General features: G+C 46.5%; 1 protein-coding gene across 1 annotated transcript in view; it reads right to left on the bottom strand.

Annotated features, from left to right (window-relative positions):
* Positions 1-3667, bottom strand: part of LOC145337768 (uncharacterized) — a 48308-nt gene extending 44641 nt beyond the window's left edge. The window contains 3 exon segments of the mRNA XM_080182614.1: positions 2730-2963; positions 3057-3152; positions 3245-3667. Of these exon segments, the coding sequence (XP_080038740.1) occupies positions 2730-2963; positions 3057-3152; positions 3245-3661 (747 nt within the window). The 5' untranslated portion in view covers positions 3662-3667.
* Positions 3668-13719: the final 10052 nt, after the last annotated feature.

Below are 13719 nucleotides of genomic sequence, written 5' to 3'. Positions count from 1 at the left end.
ACAAAAGAACAAAGAACAAAATCAGCCCGGGAAACAGGCCCTTCGGCCCAACGAGCCCACGCTGCCATCTCAACACCACCTCTCTACCCATGACCCCTATCTAATGTTTTATGGCCATCCAGATTGAGGGAAAACTGATTTAGGGACAATTTATTCCTGCCAATCAGCCTAACAGCACATCTTTGGGGTGTGGGAGGAAACCGGAGCACCCGGAGAAAACCCACGCAAGCACGTGGAGAATGCGCAAACTCCCACAGACACCGGCCCAAATCCATGTGTCTGCACAGCAATCACCGATAGTCACTGAGCTGTCGTCTTGTCCAGTTTAGGCACACACTAACGACATGAAGCACTAGGCCAATCTCGAACAACCAAGAGCAGCCCCAGTACGACCCATCGCGTGTATGCCCCTTGTTGGACACGAAGTGGACCGACTTCTTTTTGTTTCCTTTTTTTTTATCCAGCTCCCTCTTGAACATATGCAATAAACTGGCCCCAATAGCTTTTTGTGGTAGAGAGTTCCACAGGATAACGACTCTATGAATGAAGAAATTCTTCCTTATCTCAGTCCTGAATGGCTGACCTCTTATTCTTCGACTGTTCCCCAACATTGGGAACATTCTTCCCGCATCTAACCTGTCCAGTCCCATCAGGATTTTATTTGTTACTATGAGATCCCCTCTCATTCTTCTAAGTTCCAGTGAGGGCCACTTGGTAGCACTGAGGGTGACAGCTTTAATCACTTTGCTAATGATTGATTAGACTGATGGGGTGATAATTTGCTGAATTGTCCTGCTTTTTATGGCCAGAATATACCTGCATAATTTTCCTGGTTGTCAAGGAGATGCTAGTTTTGTCGCTGTCCTGGAACAGCTTGATTAAAGATGCTGCTAGCTAGGGAGAACAAGTCTTATGTGCAGCTGGGATGTTGTTAGACCCCACAGCATTTTCTGTATCCAATGCCTCCTGCTTTTTATTGATATATGGAGTGAATCAGATTGGCTGAAGACGGGCATCTGTGATATGATCAGGAGGAAGGTGAGATGAATCAACCACTTAGAACTGCTAGCTAATTATGGTTGCAAATGCTTCAGCCTTGACTTTTGCACTGACATGTTGAGCTCTCCCATCACTGAGTATATTTGAGGAGCCTCCCTCTCTGGTTAGTTTCTTAACTGCTCACCACCAGTTATGACTGAACATGCCAGGACTGTAGAGCTTTGATCTGATCTGTTGGTTGTGGGATTACTTAGTCCAATCTATAGCATGCTGCTTCTACTGTTTGGCATGCATGTTGACTTGTGTTGCATCTTCACCAGGTTAGTTTCTTATTTGTAGGTAGTGCCCTTGGCATTCTCTTCCACCCATTTTGTTGCACTGGGGTTAGTCTCCTGGCTTATGAGTAATGCGAAAGAGAAGGATGTGTCAGGCCATGAGGTTACAGATAGTAGTTGAATCCATTTCTGCTGCTGATGATTGCCCTCAGTGTCTCAAGGATCCTGAGCCATTAGATCTGTTCTAAATCCATTCTATTTAACAGAGTGGTCATGCCACAAAACACAATGTTAGCTGTTCTCAGTGTAAAACTGGGACTTTCTCTCCATAAGAACTACGTGGTGATCATTTCTACCAGTACTGACATAGACAGATGCATCTGTGACTGGTAGATTTGTGAGAGTGAGTTCAAATAGATGTTTTTGCTTTTGTTCCTTATTTCACCACCAGTCACATGGCTAATCTGGTAGATCTATCCTTTATTACTCAGCCAGCAGTGGTACTGTGAGCCAATGTTGGTGCTGGACATTGAAATGCCCTACCTAAGTGGTGTTCAACATGGAAGAGCACTGATCCCTGAGCCACACATTCATCTCCTTAATCCTGTTTACTCTGCACCAATTTGCACGTGGTTCAGGTAGTAATCCAGAGATAACCAGCTTGTCGGTTCTGCTTTTTAATTTGGTTCCCAGAACATCATACTCCCTCTGCAGATCCTTAGTTCCTATTTTGCCTATGTCGTTGGCACCCACATGAACCACGATGACCAGATTCTCACCCTCCCACTCCAGGTTCCTCTGCAGCCCAGATGAGACATCCTGGACCCGAGCAGACAACACACCCTTCGGTATTCTTTATCCTTGTCACAAAAGACAGTGTCTATACCCCTAACCACACTATCCCCAATTACTACTACATTCCTCTTTACTTCTTCTGCTTTGACCTCTGTCTGCACCACTGTACCGTGGGCAGTTTGCTCGTCCACCTTGCAGCCCTCGTTCTTGTCCACACTGGGGACAAGAATCTCAAACCTGTTGTGCAGATTCAGGGGCTGAGGCTTTTGGGTCCCCCCCTCCTTCATCCCCCCAACCCCCCTCCTTCCTCTCACCCTTCCTCCCCACACCTCCCCCCTTCCTCCCCACTCCCCCCTCCTTCCTCTCACCCTTCCTTCCCTCAGCAACCCCCTCCTATTCCTGACCCTCAGAGTTAGTCAGTTTAGGGGGTTTGACTTTCTCTTGTAACACATTATCCAGGTTACACTCCCCCTCCCCGATGAGTCTCAGTGTCTGAAGCTCAACTCTTCAAGCAACCAGCACTTACTGCAGACATGGTCACTGGGAAGTACCTTGGAGTCCACCAGCTCCCACATCATACAGAAACAGCACATCACATGTCCCTCCATCAGTTGTTTAGTGTGAAGTTTCCCTGAACTGAGCCACAATATATTCCCTCACCTTCAGAAATATCAGCTCGTCTTTTTGCTCCATCTGTTTCTGCAACTTTGAGAGTTTCTCCTCAATGGAATTTAAATTCTCCTGAATCTCTCGAAGGTTTCTCTCCATCGGTTCTAGAATCCTCTCCTCTTCTTCCCTGAGATCTCTGAGTAATCGCTGCTCTTTCTCAGTGAGAATCTGGTGCATTTTAGTGAACTCGGATGTGATGTGAGTGTGCAGACTGCTCGACTGTTCCTACTCAATGAAATGTGAGACATAATTAATGTCCTGCGATAAAGGGAACAAAACTAACCGAGATCCCAGAAAATCAGCACAGGGAGACCTTACCCTAACTTCAGAAATCTTCCCTTTCTGTTTCTGTTGTGTTTCTAGAACAGCCAATTTCTTCTCTGTGAGAGAATCTAAGGAAGATTTCAGCTGATCCTGGGATTGGGAGAAAACAAAATCACAGAATGAAAGTGCTGGATGTTGAAAATGTGATAAAATTATCGTCTTATAAAATATTTTCCATTTACCTTGCAGATTTCAACAGCTTCATCAATGGGCAGGAAGTTGTGGGATTTGTGTTCCCGCGAATCTCTACAAATCAAACAGATCAATTTCTTGTCAGTTTCACAAAACAGCTTCAGTTCTTCCTGATGTTTCTCACAGTGAAGTTTACTTTCCTTCTCTTTCGGATTCAGCTTCAATTGTCGAGCTTTCTCGGCCAGATTCGCTAAGGCCCGATTTACCCTGAGGTTTTTTTCTGGAAACTCCTCTCTACATTCCGGGCAGGAGTTTATCTCCTTCTTTTCCCAACTCTGGGTGATACAGGAGCGGCAGAAGTTGTGTCCACAATCCAGTATTACCGGGTCGGTGAAGAAATCGAGACAAATGGGACAAATTGTCTCCTCGGTCAAACTCTGGAGCTGTTGTCTGGAAGCCATGTCCATACCCAGCACTTCCTGATTCAAACCGCTTTCAGTTTCGGTGTTCCTGCCGCACATCCTCAGTTCAGCTATTTCCCGATGAAGTTCACTGCAGCACTCAGGGAATTATTATTACAGAGCGGGCCATGTCCTCACCACTTTCACACTGGAGATAAAAACTGGCGCGGTCTAGAGGATAACGGTGGGTAATCATTGAGCCCTGTCGGGGGTGGGGGGTGGGTGGGGGGGTGGTGGTGATGGGGGTTGGGCTCCCTGAAATGTTGACAGTGGAAAGAGGGAGAGCGTGAGGGAGAAAGGAGGGAGAGATGAGCGGGATCGAGATTCCATTACATTTCTCTTCAGTCTGAACTCGCTGCCGATTAAAACCATTCTGGTGAAACCCGGTGTGAGATCCAGATCCAGAAACTGAATTGTGTTCATGACTGCAGCCGCTCACATTAAAACATCAAATACTATAAATGTCAAAGAGAAATTTACACAAAAGCTACAGGGAAGATATTTAGAGGGTTCGATCTGTGAAGTTTGGTACATTTTCTAGAAAGAATAACTTGCGGTTTTATAAATGCTTATGAATCCCTCCCGGGGACCCTGACCCAGAGAAACATTAGCTGATGGCGGAGTAAATACAGAAAATGCTGGAAAATCTCAGCAGGTCTGACAGCATCTGTGGAGAGAGAACAGAGCTAACGTTTCGAGTCTGGATGTCTCTTCGTCAGATTCCAACATCCGCAGTAATTTGCTTTGAACTTTGAAGAGGAATCTCTCCTCCAATATCTGGCGGAGTTTCTTCACACAGAGAATGGGGAGAATGTGGAACTCGCCGTCACATGGAATGGTTGAGGGAGAGAGAGTTGGTACATTGATAGGGAGGCTTGGATTACAAGATGATTTTATACCGCACAGGTTGTATATGGAGTTCGTTTTTTGTCTGAAAAACATGAGCTCACCATTCGACGAGGTGGATTTACACACTGAAATTGTGCAATAATTCAATCTATGCTGCTAGAATTAATTGGCTTTGAAATCCGCAATAAAAATATTTAAATATAAATTGTTGTGCTAACTCGAGGATTTAACAACGGTAATAGTGGAGAGCAAGTGATTGGGGAAATCAGGATCTGAACAGGGTCGCTGTCAGCCTTGGCATCTAGACTCTGACTTGTACAAGTCAACTCCAATCTACTGCACTCCTGGTTTGTCGGTTCAGCTGGTGAAAATCGCAATAGGATTCATTCTGCCGGATGAAATGTTGGACACTGAACTCTCTCCATGGACCTCGTTAGACTTCACAGAGGATCATAGAGTCACTGAACAGCATAAAATCTACTATGATCCCGATATGTTCCATCGAAAGTGTATTCTTAAATAATTATTAATCTTAATTTACTGAGTTCACTGTTAACAACTGTATTCGTTTCTAAAAGGACATCGACACATCTTCCTTTCCAACAGCCGCTTATGCACAGCTCTGGTAATGCAGTGTTAGTTGTTCCTGACAGGAATTAGGAATATTCCCATCCTGCCCTTTCCAGCCTTTCAGCCTCAGCATTGAATTCAGGAACTTTAGATTCTAACCACCGTTACCATTCTGCTGTAACCATTAACACTGCTCTGGAACCACCTTATGCTTCTTCACCAGTCCCATTCCCCATTCTCTTATACTTTGTACCGTTACACCTTTAGACATTTAACCTCTCCTGTTCTGCACCATTTCATAGGACTTTCCCTGTTGTTATTCTCCGCCCTTTTCCCCCACACTGTCCTTGCTGAGAAATTATTTACTCTGTAAAATATTCCAGTTCCGATGAAAGGCGATCGATTTGAAAAGTGATTTCTGTGGCTCTCTCTATTGATGCTGCCTGATATGTTGAGTGCTTCCTGTATTTTATGATGTATTAAGGATTGGGTCTGTTAATGTCTGATATATAACTTTAACTCACTGCAGGGTAAATACAGTCATACAGCAGGGAGCTGAACAGAACAGGGGCGGGATTCACTCACAGAAATGTGACCTCAGCAATTTGAATGAGAAAGTGCTGAAACTCCCCATGGCTTCCAGACACCAGGCGGAGAGTTTCACTGAGCTTCTCTCCGATATTAGTGAAGTGATGATTGCGAAGTGCTCAGTTCCAATCGCAGCTCCTCAGCGACTGAAACAGTCTGTGTCTGCATGCGGCAAGAACTGGACAACACCCTGAATTGGGATGATCAATGGTGAGTAACATTCATGTAACTTAAATATGACGCAATGAACATCTTCAACAAGAGAGAATCTAAGCAACGCCTCTTGTTATTCAGCAGCATCGCCAGCACTGAGTCCCTCACCATTAACAACCTGTGGTGTCATTGACCAGAAACAGAGTTGGGCGGATCATATATAAACTGCTGGACAGGTTTGGAGGCTGGGAATACTTCAGTAGGTAACTCATCTGCCAAAGTTTGCCCCCCTATAAAAGGCACAAATCAGGATTGTGAAGTGATACTGTCCATTTACCTGGTAAAGCGTAGCTCTAACAGCACACATGAAATTCAGCACCATGAAGAACAACGCAACCCGCTTCACTGGCTGCAGTGCTTACTGTAGAGAATATCTGCACTGTTCATTGTGAATTCATAGGTCACTTCTTTTTGCAATATTAATAAGCAATAGAATCATCGAATAGAATCGGTGCAGAAGGAGGCCATTCGGCCCATCGAGCCTGCACCGACGATAAGGCAGCAATCGCACCAACGATATTTGCAGCAATCCTCGGTCAGAAGTGCGGACTGGATGATCCACCTCGGCCTCCTCCATTGGTCCCCAGCATCTCAGATGCTAGTCACCAGCCAATTCGATTCACTCCACGTGATATCAAGAAATAGTTGGAGGCACTGGATACTGCAAATGCAATGGGGCCTGATAACATTCCAACATTAGTACTGAAGACTTGTGCTCCAGAACTTGTCGCTCCCCGAGCCAAGCTCTTCCAGTATGGTCACAACACTGACACCTACCCAACAATGTGGAGAATTGCCGAGGTATGTCCTATACACAAAAAGCAGGACAAATCCAACCCGGCCAAATACTGCCCAATCAGTCTACTCTCGATCATCAGTCAAGTGATGGAAGGGGTCACCAACAGTGCTATCAAGCAGCACTTGCTCAGCAATAAGGCACTAGTGGTGTGCCTCAGGGATCAGTGTTGGGACCACAATTGTTTATGGTTTACACGGATGATTTGGAGTGGAGATCAAGTGTAGTGTGTCAAAATTTGCAGATGACAATAAGATGAATGGCAGGGCAAAGAGTTCAGAGGATGCAGAAAGTCTGCAAAGAGATTTAGATGTCGAAGTGAGTGAACGAGGATCTGGCAGATGGAGTACAATATTGATAAGTGTGAGGTCATCCATTTTGGTAGGAATAACTGTAAAATGAACTATTCTTTAAATGGTAAAAAATTGCAGCATTCTGCTGTGTAGAGGGTGTCCTTGTGCATGAATCACAAGGTGTTGGTTTGCAGCTACAGCAGGTAATTAAGAAGGCAAATCGAATTTTGTCCTTCATTGCTCGAGGGCTGGAGTTTAAGAACAATGAGGTTATGTTGCAGTTGTATGAGGTACTGGTGAGGCCACACCTGGAGTACTGTGTATAGTTTTGGTCTCCTTAGTTGAGAAAGGATATACTGGCACTGGAGGGGGTGCAGAAGTGATTCACTAGGTTGATTCCGGAGTTGAGAGGATTGGCTTATGCGGAGAGACTGAGTAGATTGGGGCTATACTCATTGGAATTCAGAAGAATGAGGGGAGATCTTATAGAAACGTATAAGCTAATGAAGGGAATAGATAAGGTAGAAGCAGGGAAGTTGTTTCCACTGGCGAGTGAAACTAGAACTAGGGAGCATGGCCTCAAAATAAGGGGGAGCAGATCTAGGACTGAGTTGAGGAGGAACTTTTCATGCAAAGAGTTGTGAATCTGTGGAATTCCCTGCCCAGTGAAGCAGTTGAGGCTACCTCACTGAATGTTTTTGAGGCAAGGATAGATAAAATTTTGAACAGTAAAGGAATTAAGGGTTCTGGTGAGCGGGCGGGTATGTGGAGCTGAGTCCATAAAAAGATCAGCCATGATCTTATTGAATGGCGGAGCAGACTCGAGGGGTCAGATGGCCTACTCCTGCTCCTAGTTCTTATGTTCCTAATTACCTGCTCAATGACGCCCAGTTTGGGTTTTGCCAGGGTCATTCAGCTCCTGACCTCATTATCCTGACCTTGGTTCAAACATGGACAAAAGAGCTGAATTGGAGGGTGAGGTGAGAGTGACAGCACTTGACATCAAGGCTGCATTCGACCGAGTGTGGCATCAAGGAGCTCTTGCGAAATTACAATCAATGGGTAGCAGGAGGCAAATTCGCTGCTGATCCGTGGGAAGATGGTTGTGGTTGTGGAGGGTAAGTCAGCTCATGATATTTCTGCAGGAGTCCTTCAGGGGAGTGTCCTCGGCCCAAGAATCTTCAGCTACTTCAGCAATGACCTTCCCTCCGTCACAAGGTCAGATGTAGGGATGTTCGCCAATGATTGCAAAATGTTCAGCACCATTCGTGACTCCTCAGGTACTGAAGTAGCCCATGTTCAAATGCAGTAAGATCTGGATAACATCCAGGCTTGGGCTGACAAGTGGCAAATAACATTCACGCCACACAAGTGCCCGGCAATTACCAATAAGAGATACTCTAACCATCGGCCCAAACATTCGATGGTGTAACCATCACTGAATACCCGACTGTCAACACCTTTGACCAGAAGCTTAACTGGACTCACCTCATCAACACAGTGACTACAAAGCAGGTCAGAAGCTTGGAATACTGCGGCGAGTAACTCACCTCCTAACTCCCCAGAGCGTATCCACTATCTACATGGCGCAAGTCAAGATGGAATACTCTCCACTTGCCTGGATGGGTGCAGCTCCAACAACACTCAAGAAGCTTGACACCATCCAGGACAAAGCAGCCTGCTTGATTGGCACCATGTCTACAAACATTCAATCCCTCCACCGCCGACGCTCAGTAGCAGCAGTGTGTACCATTACATGATGCACTGCAGCAATTCACCAAAGATCCTTAGACAGCACCTTCCAAAACCATGACCACTTCCATCTAGAAGGACAAGGGCAGCAGATAAATAGGAACACCACCACCTGCAAGTTCCCCTCCAAGCCACTCGCCATCCTGACTCGGAAATATATGGCCATTCTTTCACAGTTGATGGGTCAAAATCCTGGCACTCCCTACCTAACGGCATTGTGCGTCAACCCACAGAACATGGATTGCAGCGATTTCAGAAGGCAGCTCACTACCATCTTCCCAAGGGCAACGAGAGATGGACAATAAATGCTGGCCAGCCAGCGACGCCCATGCCCCGCAAATGAATAATAAGAAAACAACTAGCCCCCCTGAAACCCACGCAGACACGGGGAGAATGTGCAAACTCCACACAGACAGTGACGCGAGGCCAGAATTAAACACGGCTTCCTGGCGCTGTGAGGCAGCAGTACTAACCCCTGTGCCACCTTGCCGCTGTTACAATGAGTGCCGTTATCAGAGGATACTTGTGGAATTTACTGTGAAGGGTGCTGTAGCGACGCTGAATGATTCATTGCGGGTGCAGTAAGTTTCTGGGATGGGTTGAAACGCAGTGTGAACTCAAGTCTTTTGTTGTTACAAAGCGCCCCGCTGCCACCTGCTGACGGAATCTGGGTGCTGCAGGAAAGAATTCACCATTGAAAACGGCCCAAGAAGCGGAGAAGGTTCAGAGACACGATCGGGCGAGTGCATTTCTTTTGTACGAAACTCAACCATCTTCAGTTACTTCATCAATGAACTTCCATCCATCATAGGGTCAGAAATGAAGATGTTCGCTGATAATTACACAGTGTTCAGCACCATTCACAATTCCCCAATGACCAGTCAGCGGGGAAGATCTCCCAATTTTGGCACAAATCCCTAAATGTCAGTGCGAGGGTCTCTGATGGGTTGTCTGAGCAGAATCTGCCTTTACCACATCTGAAGATTCGGTGAATGTCAGTTAATTGCTTTTGATTTAATCTTGTTTGGCTTTCCCACCGCTGTTTGATATAACCGAGTGGTTTTCTGGGTCATTTCGGAGAGAAAAGTGAACAATAGTTCTCTGGACAGGCTGGCCTGACCTGGTAAGGACGGCAGATTTCCTTCCTTGGAGGACAGCCTCATTCTGTCATTGTCATTATTACAGAGACTAGCTCTTTATTCCAGGTTTAGTGAAAGAATTGATTAAAATTCTCCAGCTGCTGTTGTAGGATTTGAACTCAGGACCCGACAGCATTAATCTCGGCCTCTGAATATCCACTGCAGGAACATTACTGTCATTTCTGATGAGGTTCCTCGTTCAATTCTCCATAACTAGGGGAAACATCCTCCCAGCATCAGCCCTTTGCAGTCCTTTAACATTAATGTGGGATTCTTTCGCTTGTCTTTCCCAGTGATGATCTTGGGACATTTAATCAAAGAATAGGATCGAATGAAATCAATTTTCACGATGTGGATTTGATCAGAATAACGTCCAAGAGTACGTAAGAATCCGAGAATGACCCAACACGGAGAAAGGGCATGAGGCCCATCGCGTGGGACTGGACCGTCAAATTCAAAGACAGTCCCCACTTTTTGGGCCGTTTTCAATGGGGAATTCTTTCCTGCAGCAGCGAGATTCTGTCAGCAGGTGGCAGCAATGCGCTTTGTAACAATGAAAGTCTTGAGTTCACACAGAGTCTCAACCCATCCGCTTCATTTGAGCCACACCCTCTTCCTACGAGCTGAAGACTATCCCCCACCAACCACCACCCCCCGCCCACATCGAGACACTCCCTGGTCTCCACCCCTGACACACTGTCCACCCTCACTCCTTACACACTCTCCACCCCGACCCCTCACACATTCTTCATTCCCACCTCTCACACACTCCTCACCCTCAGCCCTCACACACTCTCCACCCACCCCTCACACAATCTCCCCCCAACACCAAGACACTCCCTAGTTCCCGCCCCCCCCCCCGCACATATACTCTTCACCCTTACCCCTCAGACACTCTCCACCCCACCCCTCACACTCTGTCCACCCCACCTCTCACATACACTTCATCCTCACCCCAAATATGGGGCAAAATATCCTATTTTTGTTCTTTAGCCATTCTCTTATTCACCGTTTTCTCCCCCGAATTTTCATTCAATCGTGACTAATTTGTCCCTCGATTTATTCACTACAGATCCAATTCACTAGAGTTTACATCAATCCCATCTAGAATCCATAACAAATACCAACAGCTTCCTCCTGTTCCTCAGGAAAAAGGGGACGTGGAATTCTATCCATCATCACACACACTAGGAAGGAAGCAGAGGAGATTCGCCAGGTTGTTGCCTGTGCTGGGGTATTTCAGCTGTGAAGAGAGGTTGGAGAGTTTGTTTTTGTCCCTTACAGCACAGAAGGCTGGGAGGTGCCTGCTTGGGGTGGGGAGCTGGTCGAGGTGTGCACAATTATGACAGTCGTGTATACGGTAGATAGGACGAAACTTCATTCCCGCCCCACCTTAGTAGAGTGATCAATAGCCAGGTGCATAGATTTAAGGTCAGGGCAGGAGCTTTAGAGGGGATTTTAGGAATAAACCTTTGCACCCGGGGGATGGTGAGAACCTGGAACTCACGACATGAAATGTTGATCGAGGATGGAACCCGCAAAACATTTTAGAAGCATTTAGATGAGCACTCGAACGCCATAGCATGCAAGGCGACTGACCAAGTGCTGGAAAGTGGGATTAGAATGGATAGGTGCTTGATGGTAGGCGCAGACACAATTGTCAAAGGGCCTTTTCCTGTGCGTAAAATTCTAAGACCATATGATTCGACAATCTGCATCTGAAGTGCTGTACTCGCAGGGCAATGGACTAGGTGCTGGGAAATTGGATTAAAATGAGTGGCTAGTTTTTTTCCCTCTGTCTGTTTGGCCGGCACAGACAAGATGGGCTGAATGGGCTCTTTCTAATCCATATCTTTTGAATGGTTCTGTACTATAATACTCCACAGCTGCCTTCAGTCTTTCAGTCATTTCATGATGACATGTGAAGTGAATAATATTGGCTGAAACCTGGCTTATGTGGTGTTGCGGATCTCAGGGCGAGGCCAAGTTTGACGCTCCTGACTGAAGATTGTTGCAAATGCTTCACTTTGTCTTTTGCACTGATGTTCTGAGCTCTCCCATCACCGAGGACTAGGATATTTGGGGAGTCCCTTCACCCTTCTTCAATTACATTAAACTCGATATAATTCTTGTTGTGGCTGTCTGTAATTCTTAGCTACATAAAATCTTGAATTTCCACTTCTGCCTCGATAGGACACTCGATATGCATGACTACAAATTATATCAGAACCAGATTTTATGAGAGTTAAATCAATATGTTTTATTATACAAACCCAAAATCTAGATATAGTCATAAAGGTTTTCCTTCTGTATAAAAATAATTTGAGTTAACAAACTTTTAATAAGCACGTATATTAAAAATACGCATACATATCTCCGAGCTTTAGGCTTATTTGGTCGCTGCGGATCAGAAGAGGTTGCAAATTTGCATCGACACAGATTTGATATGGACAGTGTGGTTTCGGAAAACAAAAAAGAAGAAAACAAACCTTTTTCACAGCAGCAATCGGACCGGAGCGGCCGGAGGACGGCAGCTGGTTGCATTAAAAATTCTCGTCTTCTCTGGCATTCAACAAAAGTGGATTTAATTGTGGTTTCGTTGAAATGTGGACGATTTATTCAATGCCTCAGGGGGGCCCATGAAAGGAGAACAAGGAAGCAACCGCGTGTAGTATCAGGAAAGAGCCAGGTACGCTGTCAAAGGAAAGCAACGTGAGCTGCAGGAGAGCACAGCAGTGCAATAGTCTGAACTCATCGATACAGGTTTACAGCCCTACCAATCTCAGAGCTAAATACTACTTCCCAATCTGTATTCAAACAGAAAATTTTGCGAATAGTCAGCAGCTCGGGCAGCATTTGTGGAGACACAGAGAACCAGGGCAAAGGTTTTAGTGGATGGAATGCTCATTCCTAATGAAAGCTCACACACTCTCATTGATGGACCCATTTCACAAATCTTTTTCTACACTCTACCCGATGCCTTCACACGCTCGGAGCTGCGATGCCCAGAATTTGCCACAATACTCGAGTTGAGGTCGAAACAATGTTTTGTAAGGGGTTCACCCTGAACAGACTCAGTGTGAGGGGTGAGGGTGGAGAGTGTGTGAGAGGTGGGGATGGAGTGTATGTGAGAGGTGAGGAGTGGGGTGCAGAGTGTGTGGGGGTGAGAATGAAGAGTGTGTGAGGGTGGGGTGGAGAGTGTGTGAGGGGTGAGAGGTGGGAGTGAAGATCCTCCTTCCCCTCCCCCTCCTCCCCACTTCGCCCCCACCGCCCACTCCTCCCCCCCACCGCCCCCTCCTCCTCTCCCCCCCTCCACACCACTCTACCCACCACTCCCCCCAGAGTGACAGGCGGATCAACCAATCGCTTTCCAAGTTTCATGATCTCCGCCTCCCTCTGCCCAGGTGAAAGGAGCTCTGACCAATCGGTTTGTGTTTGCCGAAAAATACCCGCTTCTTCTCTGATGAACAGGCGGAACCGCCAATGAGCTTTCACATTCCCCGCCTCTCTCAATGCAAATAACGCCACACCGGCCAATCGGCTTCTCCATTGCGCTCAAACCCGCCTCACTCACTGTGAATGACAGGAGCTCTGACCAATCCGTTTCCGAGACCCAGGAAACCCGCCTCTTCGGCTGAATGAAAGCCACTGCGGCCAATCCACTTCCCCATTCCGCAGGAGGTCCGCCCCTTCGCTCTGAATGACAGGCGCTCTGACCAATAGGCTTTCGGACTCTCCCTCGCTCAGAGTGACGGGATGTCTAACCAATCACCTTCCAACAATCTGGAATCCCGCCTTCCTCACTCAGAGTGACAGGAGATCCGACCAATCGGCGTCTCCATTCCCCGGAATCCCGCCTCCCTC

This window comes from Carcharhinus amblyrhynchos, unplaced genomic scaffold, assembly GCF_965287045.1.
Source record: "Carcharhinus amblyrhynchos unplaced genomic scaffold, sCarAmb.v2.hapA scaffold_73, whole genome shotgun sequence".
In the NCBI taxonomy this organism is placed as follows: Eukaryota; Metazoa; Chordata; class Chondrichthyes; order Carcharhiniformes; family Carcharhinidae; genus Carcharhinus; species Carcharhinus amblyrhynchos.
The sequence above is the reverse complement of the archived record's forward strand: the minus strand, read 5'-3'. Positions and strand labels throughout refer to the sequence as shown.